Consider the following 18,022-nt stretch of genomic DNA (forward strand, 5'->3'; position numbering starts at 1 on the left):
TAAAATTGAGTTTCTCTATGTGACGGAGAGACAAGGTAGGCAATATGAAGCAGAAAATGAGCGCTTTAACCACGGATCACGAATGTGTTAGCCTGGATGATATGCAAGATTGAGCAACGATCACTTTTGTAGATGTAGGAGATGATCATTTATATGCAGACTTCATACTAGATCTGTATGTATGATTTTGGGTATGTAGGCCCCCGATCTAAAAATGACTCGCGTTTCAATTTAGGAATCAACCAGGCACACAGCTGAACCTCACAGCCGCACCCCCTCTCCTTCTCCCGAATCACTAGGGATGAAGTCGGCGAAACAATACGGCCGTGGTATACATACCGCGTCCAAAATGGCCCGAGTGGGCTGGCTGCATTGGATATGGATCAGGCTAATGTACCTGCTCGATGCGGATATAGAGTTATTTTTACCCCAGAGATACAAGTGCTTATATAGTTTAAGGTTATTATTCTTAGTCATTTTTGCTACTATTGCCCGGTTCGTCATCAAACTACCCACTCGTGCCACTCTATCATGCTGCAGGTCAGCGCCTTAGGCGCACTCTTTGCAACGATCTCAACGTCATTTCGGAGGGCAGTGTCCCATCCCGATCCTGGTTGCGGCACCGAGGAGAGCTCCTTTGTTCACCGTCAAATATGTACCTCGTACAAACAAACCGATCAGCAGGGGTATCCGAGGTACAGTCAGCTTATCGCCGCATATCCCCCAAATGCATCAATACCTGGCCTTGTGCCCGGTGCGTATAGCTCGACAGTCTCTCGTTCCAAACTTGGGTCCATTAACTATAGCAATAGTCTCCAATATAGGCCATTGACTGGTCCGATAAATTGCTGGGACCCTGCTCTGGCGAGTTGATGTTCATATCAGATACTTGCAATCATCAGCATCCCTCACAGACTGTTCCAATACTGCTTCCCTCTGCAGTGCACATTTACCGACCTTGATATCGCCCTCGCATACAAAAAGATGGCCGCTGCAGCAGCTGATCTAGCTTCGGACGCGGTGCAAGCCGGTGTCTCTATTTTCGGCGCCATCTTCAACTCAGGCGCGGATAAGGACTATCGAAGTGCCTGGACACAGGTTCAAATTGGAGACATGTCGTCGAAGAACCCGGGCAAGAATGTCATGTGTGTCTTCACAAAGCACGATGCATCCGGCCTCGTCAACAGCACAATGACAATTCGGGAATGTACCTGCCCCAACAGCGGATCAGTCTTGACATATTCTTGTTACGTCTTTGATTCAGGGCCATTTGTGTTGCAAGGAGACGGGTCAGTGCTGTTATAGACGAGTTCTCAACCAAGGACAGGCTCAACTGACGTCTTTTGCAGAGGATACCTCAACTGGTGTTTTGCCGGCAATTTTACTAGAGACGGTGGCAACGTGAGTGCAATGGGGATACTCGACAGGAAAATGGTTAACACAGATGATCTAGGTGACTTTCAATCCTTTGAGTTGAAATCAGGGCATGATATCCAATACTCTCAGAAATCAATTTCAAACCGTGTTCGCTTCAGCTCGGTGGTGCATGTGTGTGTATGGTTGTGTAGTTCATCAGCAAGCCCCGCCGGCCATTGAGGAGTGAAGTCAAGTCCAGTGTGTTTTTACATTTTTGGTCATATGGGGAGGAAAGCCTTGTAGTGCCAGGTGTTTTGTTCAAGGCACAACTGGCGAAGGTGCCATCGTCTTTGATTAGAAGTCCGCTGGTGGACGCGACAAACAATTTATTTCAAACGAGATGGTGTGGCTGTTTCTGCTGAGCAAGGTGGAGGTATCCTGGATTTGACCGAGAATGGGTATATATGGGTGATCGACATGACTGCCGCAAACCCCACAGCAAGAGTCCTCGAGGTGGCTGTCACATGATCAGGCGAATATAAGATGGAAGGGTCCCGCAAAAATTCGCCTTCGTCCACGCTCGTGCGGTTGTAGACTCCAACAGGAGGTTTTGCCTCTTCGATTCAAACAAGGTTGGGAACAGTTTAGACCAGAGCTCACTGTAGATGGCGTCCAGTTCGTTCCTCGTTGGATAATGGCATGGGAAAGACGCTATGTGACGACATGGAACCAAAGACCCTTTCTTCCTCAATGCGATGCCATAACTGGCAATTTGACACCTGGTGTAGTCAAATTTGTGCGAATTACATCTGTGGAACGTGTTGGTACAAACGTCTGTTGAGATGTTTGAGATGTTTGGCATGTTTGTCCGGGGAAGAGGAAAATAGGGGCAGGTGGGCAGCAGCCTTGGGATTCCGAGGGGCATGCCAAGCCTGCCAAGTCACCTGATCCTTTGTTTACGTACCGACTCTGTTCCGGCAACCAAGCGGGCCTCGTGCTGAACTTGTTGGTGAGTAGCACCAGTGGTTTGCACCAAACCTTCGGCTCTGCGAGATTGTCGATCGAAAGTCTCAATCACTTCCACCTTCACCAAACAAACGCCCTGTGCTCGCTGCCCTTTCTAACACAGACCATCTCGGTCACCCTCACACATCCTTACCTCCATGTCATCGGCCATGTCTGGGGTTAGCGGTACATATCGAGGCACACCTACGCCCAACCGTCGTGGTCCACTCCCATTTGCAGACTCCCCTTCCGCGATTCCTCGTCCCAAGTTAGAGTCTTCCAGTAACGCCGCGCCCAGCGAGATGTCGGGCACCTCTACCGTGTCGGCAAGCCGACAGAAGCAGAGCAAGAGAGACGAGGTGCGTTATCACGTCCAGAACCTATCCAAGCCAGCCCTGTGCCTAACACGCATGGCTTTTACTTCTAGGCAATTCGACGCAAGATGGAAGCCGATCTCAGCAAGAAGAAGCATGCCCCTTCCCGCGCTCGACATACCCGCAAGGCACCACCCGGAACCGTCCTGGCCCTCAAACCCAGTCAGGCCCTACAGATCAAGCCCTCCACTACCGTCGCCGAGGCTGCTCAACTCATGGCTGCTAAGAGAGAAGACTGCGTTCTAGTTACAGATGACGACGATAGAATCGCGGGTATATTCACAGCGAAGGATCTGGCCTTCCGTGTTGTGGGCGCCGGCATCAAGGCTAGCCAGGTTACAATTGAGCAGATCATGACCAAGAACCCGCTCTGTGCGAGGACTGACACAAGTGCCACCGATGCCCTAGACCTGATGGTCCGAAAAGGATTCCGACATTTGCCCGTCATGGACGAGAATCAAGACATCTCCGGCATTCTCGATATCACGAAATGTTTTTACGAGGCTATGGAAAAGCTGGAACGTGCATACAGCTCATCGCGCAAGCTGTACGATGCACTCGAAGGTGTACAATCTGAACTTGGCTCCAGTCAGCCCCAACAGATTATCCAATACGTCGAGGCTTTGAGACAGAAGATGTCGGGACCTACCTTGGAATCTGTGCTCAATGGGCTCCCTCCCACCACCGTCTCGGTTAGGACGTCTGTAAAAGAGGCGGCGCAGCTCATGAAAGAAAATCACACAACCGCCGTGCTGGTGCAAGATCAGGGGTCTATCACCGGCATTTTCACCAGTAAAGACGTCGTACTCCGTGTCATTGCCCCTGGGCTTGATCCCTCAAACTGCAGTGTGGTAAGGGTGATGACCCCTCACCCAGATTTCGCGCCCACGGATATGAGCATTCAGGCTGCTCTGCGCAAGATGCATGGTAAGTCCTATTCATGTCGGACTGGGTAAAAGTGCTCACAGTCACAGATGGCCATTACCTCAATCTCCCGGTCATGAATGGCGAGGGTGAAATCGTCGGCATGGTCGACGTCCTCAAATTAACCTATGCGACTCTTGAACAAATCAACACTATGAATTCTGGGGAAGCAGAGGGACCAGCATGGAACAAGTTCTGGCTATCAATGGACAATGATACTGAATCAATCATGTCCGGCGAGGGAAGTCATCGCCCAACCACACCTGGCCATCGATCGATGATGGACTCGGAGGCTGGCCGACCTGCTTTCGAAAGAGGTGATAGCGTCATGCCACACGACTCCGCGTCGCACCGAGGAGATGATGTCCACTCTGAGGTACTTCCGTCTGTCGAATCGCCGGAAGAAACACCTTTTCCGTTCAAGTTTAAAGCCCCCAGCGGACGAGTCCATCGGATACAGGTTCTCGCTAGTACCGGGCTTACCGAACTGGTCAGCCAAGTAACCGCAAAATTGGGCAGTGAAGTAGACTCTGTGGGCGGCGAAGCCACTGTCGAGGAAGGTAAATTGGGGAAAGCAGGTTATGCATTGAGCTACCTGGACAATGAGGGCGACACCGTCTCTATCACTACGGATCAAGACCTGCTCGATGCAATTCTGCTGGCGAGGCAGGGAAAGAGAGATAAAGTTGACTTGTTCGTCCATGACCCTACACAGCCGCCAATTGCTACGACTATCGATCCAAGACCTCAGCTTTCGAAACCGCCAACCCCTCCTGAGTCGATCCTCAAGGAGGTGGCAACAGACGCCGCGGAAGAGGGCGACGAAGACGAGGAAGATGTTGTCCCCATTGCAAAAACGATCCGGTCGAGACGAGCGCCACCAGCGATGCAACAAAGGAAGGAAGAACAACCGCAGGTCATTGCCGGTGTGCCGAATGATCTGCTTCTTCCTGGGGCCATTGTCACGCTTGCGGTTGTTATTGTTGGCGTTTTTGCTGTCGCCCGCGCGACGGCAAAGTAAGAATGATACCCCATGACTCCAATGCTGTCGTTACAGGTGCCTGTTTCTGGCTGTTCACATTTTTGACCTTGTGGTCCGGAGGGGGTTCTCTCTCTCAGGACAGAGGAACGTTCTACTTGAATCCGATGCTGCTTTAACAGCAGGTTTGACGAGGCAACATAGACTACTTACCTACTTATCTAGTTCCTATACCAGTGTCTATACTTTCGGTTTGTCTTCTTCTCCCACCTGGATGCCTGTACAGTTGTTGTTCAGGGGGCCGCGCGCGCGAGAGAAGCTCGCCTGTTGAGACGTTCGGATGCGTTTGGGAAAGGGAAAGAGAGGAAAGGGAAGGGGATGTGAGCGTGTATATGTACAGAGCACCGCACGAATCTTTACTCTCCAGAAGCCAAGAACTTGGTATCCTAATGAGAACCCGACTCTTGCTCTGCTTCTGATCCTGCTTCTGATCTTGCTCTTGCTCTGTGTAGACCATGCATGCGTGCGTATCTGCTGGGCTGTTACTTTCTCTTCCTTTTCTCCTGTCTCCTCTTTTTCTCATCATATCCTAGTCTTGTTTTTGGGCCTCCAAGTTCCCATCCCTCCCTCACTACTTACCTTCCTTCAATGTGCGTTGTCTAATACGACGTATTTTGTTCGTATGTATATATGTATTCGTGTTGGTGTGAGACGGACGCATGAGGCTGGACAAACACATTACCTACCTAGGTAGTGAAGTGAGTGGTACCTCGTACCGTGGATCTCACTTGCATACTAGGTAGCTTGTATGGAGGACCCGCTCGTACATGGCGAAGTGGCGAGACACCCAGGATGCCAGGCCATGCGGTCCCATGAATCCATCGACTACTCACTCGCACGAGGACTCGCCATCCGTCTATGAGGGCTGTACCTTGAAAAGTGAAGTTCACACTGCGTTCCGTTCCACTTGGCCTGGCCTGGTCTGATCTAGTCTGGTTCAGCTACTCGCAGGTCTCCGGGGTGGCTGTGCTGACGGTATACACACATACAGACCTCGGAATACACCCACACCCATAGCACACAGCCTACAGCCCACACGTCTGTCTATCCACATGCGGTATATCAGAGTATACATATTTGGTAAGACCAAAGTCACCGTCCCTGCGTCCCCATAGCATAAGATAAGCGAGGACCTGTTACGTTCGGCCCTGATATCAAAAACATAGCAACCGAAATGCCATGCTTACGTCGTTGCTTATGTATCTTATCTACATCAAGCTCGTCCGGCCCCCGACTTCCCTGCCGCCTTGACCGGAGGGCATCTCGCCGTTTCGCCCCACCACAAACTCCTGATAGATGGCGGCCAACCGTCGCCTCTCCTCGGGGCTGATGGAGCTGCGTGTCGTTGCCAGCGACTTCTCCATGTGTCGCCAGTCAATCACCACCTCGTCCTTGCGGGATCCATTGGCCTCGGCGCCGTCGGCGTCTCCGTCAGCCGTGCCGTCGTAGATACCACTAGCTCCTCCACCCGAGCCTCCTAGGTCATGGGAAGGTGCCCGGCGTGCGAAGCTGCTCTTCAGAGCCGCCTTTTCACGCTTCCGCGCCAGTTTCAATTCGTCAATCTTCGAGGCAATGGCCGCTTTCGACTCCATTGTCGAGGCCCCCGTGCCCAGTGACTTCCTTGCCAGGGCGTCTTCCTCGGCCGAATATAGAAAGTGGAAGAAATCGTGCTTCCCTTGTGTGCTGTGGTGTTTGCGGCGCTTCCCACCCCCGCCTGAGCTACTGCCACCGCTGCTGTTGTTGGTACCGTTGACCAGTTCCCGACCTTTTTCCCGGTCGGATGGCTTGTCGCCTAACAAGTCGTGGATGGCCTCGAGATGGGCGTTGTACATGAGCGCCTGAAGGTCTGCGCCACTGAATCCTTCGGTGCGCTGTGCAACGCTGAGTAGTCGATTTTGTACCTCGGGCTTCAACCGTAGTTTCGCGCTGACCGCCGTCAAAATATCCAGTCGATCATTCATATCTGGCATGTCGCACAACAGACTCTTGTCCAGCCGTCCTGGTCGGAGAAGAGCCGGGTCAATCAGGTCTGGCCTGCTGGTGGCCGCTAGCACGTAGACTCCCTCAAGTCCTTCGGCACCATCCATCTGCGTAAGCATCTGATTCACCACTCGATCTGTCACGCCCGTAGAGTCGTGTCCTCGTTTCGGCGCAATGCTGTCAAATTCGTCAAAGAACAAGACGCATGGCTTCGCAGCCTGGGCGCGCTCGAATAGATCTCGAACCGACTTTTCAGAGGCACCGATATACTTGTTTAAGATTTCCGGGCCTTTGACAGAGATGAAGTTGAGGTTGCACTCGCCCGCTACGGCAGAGGCGAGGAGTGTCTTCCCACAGCCGGGGTACCCGTAGAGCAACAGCCCTGAGCGGAGACGGAGAGGAGATCGCGCAAAGATAGGTGCGTATTTTGTTGGATACAGGAGTGTCTCGAGGAGGGTGTTACGGGTGTCGTGCAGACCGCCGATCGAGGAGAATGTGGTGGTCGAGTGGGTCAACGTCACGTTGCGGAGGGAAGAAGGCGTGAAGTTCTTTAATGCGGCGTCAAAGTCACCCTTCGTCAAGGTCGGTGGTGCATCTGAGTCGTCATTTTCTGATATCATACGTGTGAGAGTTTCATTTCGGGCGCGAGCCAGGAGAAGGACGAGGTCAGCTGGCATGTAGCCATCAGTTTTCCCGGCGACATCGAGCAAGTCGAGACTGGGTGCAACACGGAATCCCTCAGCCGGTGGTGACGAAGCAGAAGACGTCGGCCTTGAGGACGGGTTTGATGGATCCATCCAGGAAGTCTCTGACATGCTTTGAGTATCACTTTGGTTGCGGTTGTGGCCCCGATTATTGAGCTGCCATCCATCATTTGTGAGAGACACAAGAATGTCTCGACGGATTTCCTTGGTAGGAGCCTTGATGGAGACTATATCACCTACTATGTGGCCTCCAATCATGATGCTGTTGAGCGAGTCCTTGGATTGTGCAGTGGCCAACATAGTAACGCCAGAATGAATGCTGCAGTATTGGCGTACAATAGCACAAAGAACCTCGGTGATCTGGCGACTGCGGCCGTTGTCGTTGCCGACCTCGAGTTCAGTCTCAGCAGGACAAATCTTATCCAGGTCGTCCAGCACGACAACTGATTGTCCGCCCAAGCGTGCACACCAGGACGCTGACATGAACAGCCTCGTAAGAGTCTCCTTCACTGTCGAGACCCTGGTTTCGTCCGTCACCAGTTTCTGGCAATCAAAGTACGTCACATTGAAAACGTAGTCCTCCCTAAGCCGCTGTGAGATGCAGTGTGCGAGTGAAGTCTTGCCTGACCCGACTCCACCGGTCAACAGCACAGAAGAGCATAGGGTTAAATTTGAAAGGCATTGCCTAATGATTCCGTCGACACCTATCAAAGCGGGAAGTTTGGAAGGTATTCCGTGGGCGAAGGTGGGAAACATGGTCGTCAGCTCCAGAGGCCGGGGCACTTCGGCCTTGATTTCAAATTCATGGTCTTGCTCTTGTCCCAGCACCCATAAACACGAATTATCATGATCTTCTTCGACCTCGGCAGGGCGACGAAATCTCAGAATCCCGCCATCAAATGATGCTGCAGAGGAGGAATCTCCAGAGGGTGGAAGTACCATTCCGTCAGTGATTGGCCCAGATAGCAGTCCTTCATCTCCAGCAAAAGTTAGTCGGATCTTGTCGGCCAGCGCTTGTTTAGCTGCTTTCGAATCTCCGCCAAATTGGAGGCCGTCTTTTTTTTTTGAATTCACGGGCAGAAACGGATAGAATTGAAACCTTTTGATAGAGTAACGGGGTAGGGGTGGCCCAGTAGCCTGGACCCGGACAATGAGTCCGACCATCCCTCCTGCACCAAGCATCTGGCAAAGCGAAGTCGACAGGACTGCGTGATTACCATCGATTGGGGTGGACCAGGGAAGGATCTGGGCCACTATTTTAGAAGCCGGCCTTCCAACTTCGCTGTTCTCTTCTTCCTTGAGTCGGTTGACCTGGCTACTGTCCAACTGAGCCCTCATACCGGCCGGTTTTATAATAGTGATGTTTGCCCATGTAGCGGCTCTGAGGCTTTCAGATGCAATCATTTCGTCACTGAGCCAGATGCAGAGCTTGTCATCGTTTTGGGATATGCTCTGGTCTTCATCGAAAAAGCTGCCTGCCATTGCTCGGTCGATTGCGCGCATGAATAATGCAGGTCTCACGGGACCTGTTCTGTTCCGGGCGTTGCTGACACCACTTTTGCCGCTTCGCCTGCTTGCCGTGCTCCTCGCATCTCGCCTGTCACTCCTGGTAGATTTGGGCCGGGTCTTGGGGGCAACAATGACTTCTGCATCCGGAGCTATTTTCGCAAACGGGATGGTGTTTGGAACAGGCGGTACCAGGGAGGTAACGATAATATTTGCGGTTGACGTTGGTGATAAATGTAGAGTTAAGGGATGGGTATGTTCCGCTTGAACGGTAGTTTTACTGCTGTATGCGGGATTGGGTAGTGCACGAATCTGAGATAGAAGGTTTAACTCCAGGAAAGTGGCATGCAGTTCAATAACTTCCCAGTCTGCAGGTGTCAATGGCTCGATGTTGATGCTATGAGCGACAGGCGGGTCAAGATGAACCAAAATGCCAATCTTCTGGCCTTCTGAGAGTCCGAGCAACTTTGCAAACGTTGCATCAATCTCAACGGTTTGAACATCCTGTTCTCTGCTCCCCGGCCGTGCCCGATCGTTATTCAGAAGCGATGCTGGTCGTGTCCGGCTAGGCATGCCAGTCCAACCAACATAAGCAGATCGTTGAAAGCCAGCAGTATTGCCACTGGAGACGGCGCCAGAGGAAAGAGTCTGGGACCGGTATTGTAGTTCGACAACAACATTTTGAGCTGGCTGGGACAAATGTGAGCGGAGAGAATGTGGGCTTTCCAAGAGGATAGCTTACGACATTGGTGTTGCTGATCAACGCAATCAGTCCCGGGGGTAGATTGACGAGGCAATTCTGGAGGGATACTAGCGCTACCTCAGCGCGTACAGGAGGAGGCATTTTCTCGGATTGCTGTTAAAGCTAAGCAGAGGTTTGTAGGTCCAATCAATCAGGGGAGCAGCGTTGCAGGTCAGTAGAGACAGACTCTGAAGGACATGAACAGCGAAGATTGGCTTCGGGTGAAGGAGTGGAGATATGAACAAGAAGCCTTGGTAGTTTAGAAACGTGTTATGGTGATATAGAAAATCAATGAATGAAGCTGGGATGTTGGCGAGATAGCCTTCCGAAGACACGGAGGCCATCGCCACTACTGATCAAGCCTCGGCAAGGAGAAGCGGACTGTCTGACAGAAATGATTTCCACTCAGTCATCTAGAATTCGCTCTCTGAATCCTGTCTGACAGTATAAATTTCTTCTATTGGCCCATTAGACTGCAACAGGCCAAAGTGGCCTGGCACTTGGTTTATCCTATGCTCTGCAGTAGCACTTAACGCGCGACGCGACGCGCTCTGCAGACTGCAATGCAGCTTTGCCCCAACCCCCCCTTGTCGATTGTGAATTGCTCGACTCGCTCCAACACCAACTTCCTCTGTATTTTTGACCGTCGCACGCAACAATGGCGCTCCTGCAGCATAAAGCGATTGCTGACTACGAGAAGCAACTCGATGCCTTTCAAACCTTTCTAGAGAAGTTCGAAACCTCCAAGACGTCCTCAGATTCAGCTACTGAAACAATCAATAACCTGAACCTCGATGGCGACCACACAAGCGACGAGTATGATTTTATGGACGACCTTGCAGACGAAGATGACAGCCGGACCAGGAGGCGACCCAAAAGGAAGTACATGGAAATGCTCCAAGAGGTTGCAGATCGCGAGCGACAAAACATTGTAATAGAGCTGGATGATTTGAAAGAGGTGCGCCTTAGGTTCAATCAGTGGTATCCTGCAGCTGACAGCTATCCAGTTTGAAGAGTCGTTGAGTGACGAGGTCAACCTGAGACTCGTCGAGTCTGTTACAAACAATACGAAGCACTACGTTGATTTATTTGCGGACGCGGTGGACAAGATAATGCCCAAGCCAAGCAAAGAGATATCGTATGACAGTTGCCTCACTTTTTTCATACTATGCTCTAATACGCGACTAGATTTAAGGACGATGTTCTCGACATCATCATGGCGCAGAGAGCCAAACGAAACGAGACTGTGGCGTCTGTCGCCGAAGCAGATGCAGAAGCTGCCATCCCAGTGTCTACATTTCCGCCAGAATTGACCAGAAGGTACACCTTGAACTTCAAACCTGTAACGCCTACAGGTGCCGATGTCGCGAAAAAGACGCTGGCCGTGCGACAAGTACGGGGGGAACACCTGGGTCACTTGATCACTGTGCGCGGCATCACCACACGAGTATCGGATGTTAAGCCCAGCATACGAATTCAAGCTTACACCTGTGATCGTTGCGGCTCAGAAATCTTTCAGCCGGTATATTCCAAACAATTCACCCCCTTGCAAATGTGCCCGTCAGAGGAATGCAAGCAGAACGACTCCAAGGGTCAGCTATTCCCATCAACCCGCGCCTCAAAATTCCTACCATTCCAGGAAGTCAAAATCCAAGAGATGGCAGACCAGGTTCCTGTTGGCCACATCCCAAGGACGCTGACTATCCACTGCAATGGGAGTCTAGCGCGACAGCTAAATCCTGGCGATGTTGTTGACATTGATGGCATTTTCCTGCCCACTCCATACACCGGGTTCCGAGCTATTCGGGCTGGTCTGTTGACGGATACCTATCTTGAAGCACAGCATATCACACAACACAAAAAGGCTTATCAAGATTTGAAGACGGATCCGCGCATTATCCGAAAGATCGAATCCTACAAAGCGTCTGGACACATGTACGAATACCTCGCTCGTTCCATTGCGCCAGAAATCTACGGGCATCTTGATGTTAAGAAGGCACTCCTTCTTCTCCTCATTGGCGGCGTGACCAAGGAAATGGGTGACGGAATGCGCATCCGTGGAGATATCAATGTCTGCTTGATGGGTGACCCTGGTGTGGCCAAGTCTCAGTTACTCAAATACATCACCAAAGTCGCCCCCCGAGGCGTATATACGACGGGTCGTGGATCCAGTGGTGTCGGTCTGACCGCTGCGGTGATGCGTGACCCTGTCACCGACGAGATGGTTCTGGAAGGTGGTGCACTCGTCCTAGCAGATAACGGGATCTGCTGTATCGACGAGTTCGACAAGATGGACGACGGAGACAGGACTGCCATCCACGAAGTCATGGAACAACAGACTATCTCGATCAGCAAGGCCGGCATCACTACCACCCTCAACGCAAGAACGTCGATCCTGGCAGCAGCTAACCCGCTCTATGGCCGGTATAACCCTCGGATCTCGCCTGTGGACAACATCAACCTCCCTGCTGCCCTACTTTCTCGATTTGACATTCTTTTCCTGATCCTCGATACACCCTCCCGGGAAGCAGATGAGGAGCTCGCTCAGCATGTCTGCCACGTGCACATGCACAATCGGCATCCGGAACGCGAAGGGGAAGGTGTGGTCTTCTCGCCTCACGAAGTCAGACAGTATATCGCCCAGGCACGGACATTCAGACCCAATGTACCGAAGTCCGTGAGTGATTATATGGTAGGTGCATATGTTCGCATGCGCCAACAACAAAAGCGTGATGAAGGGTCTAAAAAGCAATTTACCCACACGTCGCCACGTACTTTACTGGGCGTCTTGCGCTTGTCGCAGGCACTGGCTCGACTGAGGTTCAGCAACGAGGTGGTGAATGAGGACGTTGACGAAGCACTACGTCTGATCGAGGTGTCCAAGGCCAGTTTGTACACTGATCAGCGCTCGCACGGTGATCAGACTGTGAGCTCCAAGATATACGACCTGATTCGCGGCATTAGGGAATCGGGAGCGGCGAGTGTTGGTCGGGGTGCGAGGGGAGAGCTGAATCTCGGGCGAGTCAGGGAGCTGGTTACTGCGAAAGGATTTACGAGTGACCAATTCCTCCGAACGCTGGAGGAGTACGAATTGTTGGATGTGAGTGAACTCGATTCCCGTCATATTTTTCTGGTTACTAACTTCAGGATTCTAGGTCTGGCAAATTGCCAATAATGGAACTCGGCTGGTATGGATCGAAGCCGGGGACAGCGACGAAGATAACGACGAGGACATGGGTGATGCAGACGACGACTGAGTGGGACAGGACAGATCGTGTTGGTCAGCTCCGTCTTGTCGACTCTCCATTTACAATTACTCGAATACGTGTACGGCTTGTTGTGTTCTGTTTTCGCTTCGCAACAGATACAGGGTGGAGTTTGCAACTGGCACTATCTGGACTTGCAGCTTGGATTGGCCAAATATAGTGGTTTTGTGATTGAAAGATTGATTCAAGGAGGACAAAAAGCAGCATCTATCTTCCATTCTGTCCTTGAGTCATGCTCCGCTGACTTCTAGTTCCCAAAGACTCCTCATCCTGTCGTCTGGGGCCCTCTTTTCTCATTCCTGTTTTGGTCTTGTATCTTAGTATCCGGTGGCTCTAAACCCGCGCAACCTTCCTCAGCTTCAACCTCGGTCATAATTGATTTCGATCCTTCTCCATCCTTCCCCCCAATCTCAAACCTCTCTTGGCCTCTCATATACCAACGATCCTCCCATCCTGCGGCCCGCCCAATTGTTATCCCTGCTCACGCGTTCCCTCCGTTGCGCAGTACTCTTTAGGTATGGCTTCGAGTATCTTTTCCCCACCTGGGGTTCGTTTCCTGGTTTACCGAGGTTTTTGGAGGGGGAACAAGGGGGGTTGTTTTGGAGCGTGCCACCAAACTTGCCCCTCCTTTGGCGAAGACTTTCCATGGGGATTGATCTCCGCTATTTCTGACGCGCGTGGTGAAAGGGAACTCGGTTCTGAGGTCCCCAGGGGAACGCACAGCTCAGCTTTACGAGCATCTGATATGCTGGGGACCGCTTTCCGATTACATTATAAAAAGAGTCGTAGAGTCCCCCCGCGCTGACTCGAGCGAGTCGTACTTAACCGTGTGACCCTTTACTTCTCGTCCTGATACACACTTCCTTTCCCAGCTTTCCTGATCCCTCTCGAATACTGAATACTCCATTCTAGCTCTTTGTTCCAAGATGGCAGACTACACTAACCTTCCAGACTTCGACTCCCTCCCCAAGGTCGAGGGCATGCCCCACGGGTGTGCATGGGGCCTCTTCGACAAGGACGGCAAGAAGGACCACCTTGGTTGCATAAACCTCCTGACCCCGAAAGTCGTACAGGAGGCCTTCAAGGAGGCTCGCGACGGCGTCTCGGTATCGCTCAACTGGCCCATCGGCGCGATTCAGAAGCCGGGCTTTGGACGAAAGGGCTTGGTGCACAAGGTCTTCTCTTTCAAAGACAGCCCTCTTCACCTCTCGGGCTTCGATGACGAGGTCGAGTTCAATACGCAATGTTCTTCTCAATGGGACAGTCTGGTACATTTCAGCCATCAACCCACCGGCCTCGGCTACAATGGCGCCGATCTGCAGAAGGAGCAGCTGATTCAGGATTTCGGCCACGTCGACCTGGACAAGGCTTTTCCCACATTAAACCACTGGCACGACCGTGGCGGCTTGGTGGGACGGGGAGTCCTCCTCGACTATCGTGCCTACGCTGAAGCCAAGGGCATCAAGTATAGCTGCTTTGAAGCGCACGCCATCTCGGTGCAGGATCTCGAGGCCGTGGCCGCTCACCAGGGCACGAAATTCAAGCACGGCGATATCTTGATCATTCGCTCCGGCTTCACAGAAGACCTAGGGGCAGCTAGTGCCGAAGAGCAGGAACGCATGCTAGGCACTCACAAGTCAGTCGGCGTCAAAGGCTGCAAAGAGTCGGCCAAGTGGGTATGGAATCACCACTTTGCTGCTGTTGCGGGAGACGCGATTGCGTTTGAGGTGCTCCCTCCTACGCTCGAGGACGAAGGCAACCGGGTGGGCACGACTGCAGACCTTGGTAAGCTCCTTTTCCCTTTGTCTTCTCGCTATACCACCCAAAGTTGACCCAGTGGGACGCTCTGACTCATTTGCCCTTGGTTCAATCCACCTACGAAGTCTGCTCTTTGGCTAACAACCCCTTGCGCTTTCCAGTTCTCCATCAATACTTCCTCTCTCTCTTCGGCCTCAACATCGGCGAACTGTGGGACCTGAAGGCCCTCGGCGAGCACTGCAAGAAAGTCGGCCGCTACGAGTTCCTCTTGACAAGTATCCCATTGAACGTCCCCGGCGGAGTCGGCAGCCCACCGAACGCCCTCGCAATTTTCTAGGCCATTGGCAGACGGCCCAATGGTACTCTGGACCAGACTGAAAGAGGAAGAAGAAAAGAAGCAGGACGAATACAAGAGAGTGAAACAGACACAATTGAAGAGAGGGACTAAGGAACCCTGAATGGCCGGCTGGGTTGCCTAGACGCAGACGCAAACGCAAGCGTGGCAGGCTGCTGCTCTCTCGGGCCTGAGAAGAGGAGAGGAAAGAAGGAGGAGGAGACTACACATACCAGATACTCTGTGCCTACCTACCCACCTACATACCTATCTTCTGGACACAACTACTGCTCTTTCTCCTTGTGTCTGACCCTCAATTGTGATTACTTCATTGCCCACCTCCACCAGAACCTTGGACACCACTCCAACATGTCGATGACGGTCTTGATATCTTCTTGCGTCCCTAGAGTAAATGATCCCGATTCGAATCTTGCCGTCCTCTAGACTCTCGACTTGAGATATCTCGCCTCATGAGTGAGCAGCGTGTGTGGGCTTATGTTACGGTAGAACACAAGATTGGTAGCTGTATCCGTACCTGCATCATACATACATATATATATATATATATACATACCTAGGTATACAGATGTAGTTCTCCGGTGGATGCCCTGTCTCGGTCTGAACGAGTCAGCTCGGCTATGCTGTCTAGAAGCACTCTCGTTACAACACCTCTCTTCGAAGGTATGGGGACGAAGCCAGGCGATGTTGTAGATCGGCTGCTTTCCATCGATCCTCTGGTGTACAGTAAATACAACAAATTCGATTGACACTCTCAGAACCCTTTCTCTTTTCTGTTCTACATGCAATTTCACCATCACAACTGACCAGAGCGATCGAGTAAGCTCGCCGCATTCAAGCAATCACCCGTCTACTCAACTTTGCCAACTCACCCACGACGCCGCCTGCGCTCAAACCTCTCATCTCACTCACCAAACCGTCTGTGATGCGTCTGTGCAAAAGCCCACTCTTTGCGAAATATTCCAGGTAACCCTTCGATTCCAGTTTATTCAAGCCTTTCAACTCCAGCAGATTCAAAGCTCCCCGGGTCGCTGGTCCAGAGAGAGCCAAAACTCGCGGGTCGGGTTTGCTGTAGGGCTTTGGCAGGGGGAAATCTGGGTGCGCGGGAGAGATAGAGTGCTCTTGGAAGGCCCGCATCTGAGAAAGGATGAGCTTGAAAGTCGGGCAGGCGGGAGTATTTGAGCCCGAGGTGCTGAAGAGGACCATGCCACCATTGATAAAAGGCAACGTATTCCCCGTGTTGCCTGTGAACAAGAGATTGACGAATTGCTTCACCAACATGAATCGGTGCGCATGCAGGATTTTGTGGTCGCTATCGCGGTATGCCGTGGGTCCCATCCAATGTTCAACGCCATCGGCAGCAAGCAAAACTGGTGGACGCGGGTCCTTTCCAGGCTCGGTAAGCTCTTTGTAGAAGGCTTGCCATGCTTGCCACGAGAGGTGGTGGTCACCTGCGCCCTTTTGAGCCAGATCCAGTAATGTGGAGTTGTTCTTGAGGGAGAGTGTCTTGGAATGAGCGTGGTTGAGTTTCAAAGACTTCAAGACGGATTCGTTCGAGGTGGCAACGCGGGTGAGCAGGAGTTGGGTTAGGTGTGGTTGGATGTACATATGTTCAGACTCGTCCTCGGCGTGTCGAAGTGGCGCGTACGAGGACGTGTTATTGACAAAGTCCTGGGCTGTAAAAGGCGAAAGTCAGTGATCTCGCCTCTGAACACGGATGAACATGGAAATCCGCCTACCTTCTGGGACATTCAGCACGATCCAGTGATCCATATATGCCATGCTCATGGCCTGTAACAAGAGAACGCTTTTCCCACTAGCCTTCTCGCCAGTTATTAGATGTTTGATGACCTTTTTCTTCTTGCCCTCCTGCTTGACATCCTGCATTTCTTTCGCTATGCGAAGTGTCTCCTCTCGTATTAAAGTCGCAGGCCTGCGAAAGAGACTCCAGTTCTGGGTAGTCTTGAACGCCCCTGAATCCCTCAATTGATCCAACAGACCACCATCAAGCGCCAACATGTGTCCAACAAACTTCTCGTCGACCAAATTCTCCTTACTCCATGTCTCTAAATCCGAGACGGGTAAGGCATTGGTGTTGGAGAGGACGATCCGACGACGTTGGGCTCGACGTTCGCCAACTGGAGGTAACTTGGGACGTTCGCGGCTCTTTTTCTTCAGGCGTGCGGATTGGGATTGACGAGCTCTGGGAGGTCCGCTGCCGGATTGGCTAGAGGTTTTCTTCTTCAGCAAAGGGGATTTATATTGTGCTGCTGAGCTGTGAAAGGACGTTGATTGAGTCCATGTCGCTGCGGTGACGGCGAGACTTTTGGGAGTTGTCGATGAGATCCGCAGCCGTGAAAGGCATTCTGTGCATATTGACAGCGACATTGTAAGCAAGAAGCCAACACGGTCTTCGCCGTGAGAGCAGTGCGATAACAGCTGCTCAAAGAACTACCACATTTGGGTCGACAAATAGCTTAAAATCATGGCCGCAGGGAAAGATGCGCAATTGGTTGGCCTTTCCCAATAGGGACTAGTTTAGCCCGGGACATCAGCCTCAGGACTCACTCAGCCTCGCCAGGTCCGACCGAACAGTTCAATCCGAACTTCTGAAGAGTCTGGCAGCGCTGTCCGATTAATGCGCCCATCTGGAGGAGGAATACAACAGCAAAACTAAATCTCGATGCGCACGTATCAGAGAAACTCCTGCAATATTTGATAGCATTTACTACGATCGCTTCTCCGGGCTCTCCGTGTTGAAGCTGCACTGATAGTCTTATGAGTACAGCGTAGGTGATGATATGCATACGTAAGCCACAGGCATTCAGAAGCAACTGAATGGTTAATGCGAGTGGCAGACTATCTGACCGATCTTGTAGGAGGCAGGCCGTTTGCCAAGCCCTCAGAGAGGTTACCAGTTACAGACCTATCGCTAGCTGTTTTGGGACTAGCTGCCGAAGTCACACTTGGCACCCACCGCACCTCGAAAAATGCACTTTTTGGAATTATTTCGCAT

The 18,022-nt window shown here is 51.9% G+C and overlaps 5 protein-coding genes across 5 annotated transcripts; 3 read left to right on the forward strand and 2 right to left on the reverse strand.

Annotated features, from left to right (window-relative positions):
* Positions 1-984: 984 nt before the first annotated feature.
* AYO20_06297 (hypothetical protein) lies at positions 985-4,680 on the forward strand (the record flags this gene model as incomplete). The annotated part of the gene is made up of 6 exons (XM_022644588.1): positions 985-1,289; positions 1,350-1,401; positions 2,486-2,540; positions 2,602-2,720; positions 2,789-3,662; positions 3,710-4,680. The coding sequence occupies 6 exons, from the start codon at positions 985-987 to the stop codon at positions 4,678-4,680; spliced, it is 2,376 nt and encodes a 791-aa protein (XP_022499466.1).
* Positions 4,681-5,906: 1,226 nt separating this feature from the next.
* Positions 5,907-9,732, reverse strand: AYO20_06298 (hypothetical protein; the record flags this gene model as incomplete). Its single annotated transcript, XM_022644589.1, has 2 exons — positions 5,907-9,578; positions 9,631-9,732. 2 exons carry the CDS (start codon positions 9,730-9,732, stop codon positions 5,907-5,909), a joined length of 3,774 nt encoding a protein of 1,257 aa, XP_022499467.1.
* Positions 9,733-10,288: 556 nt separating this feature from the next.
* AYO20_06299 (hypothetical protein) lies at positions 10,289-12,887 on the forward strand (the record flags this gene model as incomplete). Its single annotated transcript, XM_022644590.1, has 4 exons — positions 10,289-10,588; positions 10,638-10,768; positions 10,819-12,730; positions 12,786-12,887. The coding sequence occupies 4 exons, from the start codon at positions 10,289-10,291 to the stop codon at positions 12,885-12,887; spliced, it is 2,445 nt and encodes an 814-aa protein (XP_022499468.1).
* Positions 12,888-13,822: 935 nt separating this feature from the next.
* Positions 13,823-14,991, forward strand: AYO20_06300 (hypothetical protein; the record flags this gene model as incomplete). The annotated part of the gene is made up of 2 exons (XM_022644591.1): positions 13,823-14,681; positions 14,816-14,991. 2 exons carry the CDS (start codon positions 13,823-13,825, stop codon positions 14,989-14,991), a joined length of 1,035 nt encoding a protein of 344 aa, XP_022499469.1.
* Positions 14,992-15,840: 849 nt separating this feature from the next.
* AYO20_06301 (hypothetical protein) lies at positions 15,841-17,394 on the reverse strand (the record flags this gene model as incomplete). Its single annotated transcript, XM_022644592.1, has 2 exons — positions 15,841-16,682; positions 16,746-17,394. The coding sequence occupies 2 exons, from the start codon at positions 17,392-17,394 to the stop codon at positions 15,841-15,843; spliced, it is 1,491 nt and encodes a 496-aa protein (XP_022499470.1).
* Between the last annotated feature and the right edge of the window lie 628 nt (positions 17,395-18,022).

This window comes from Fonsecaea nubica, assembly GCF_001646965.1.
Source record: "Fonsecaea nubica strain CBS 269.64 chromosome Unknown Scaff39, whole genome shotgun sequence".
In the NCBI taxonomy this organism is placed as follows: Eukaryota; Fungi; Ascomycota; class Eurotiomycetes; order Chaetothyriales; family Herpotrichiellaceae; genus Fonsecaea; species Fonsecaea nubica.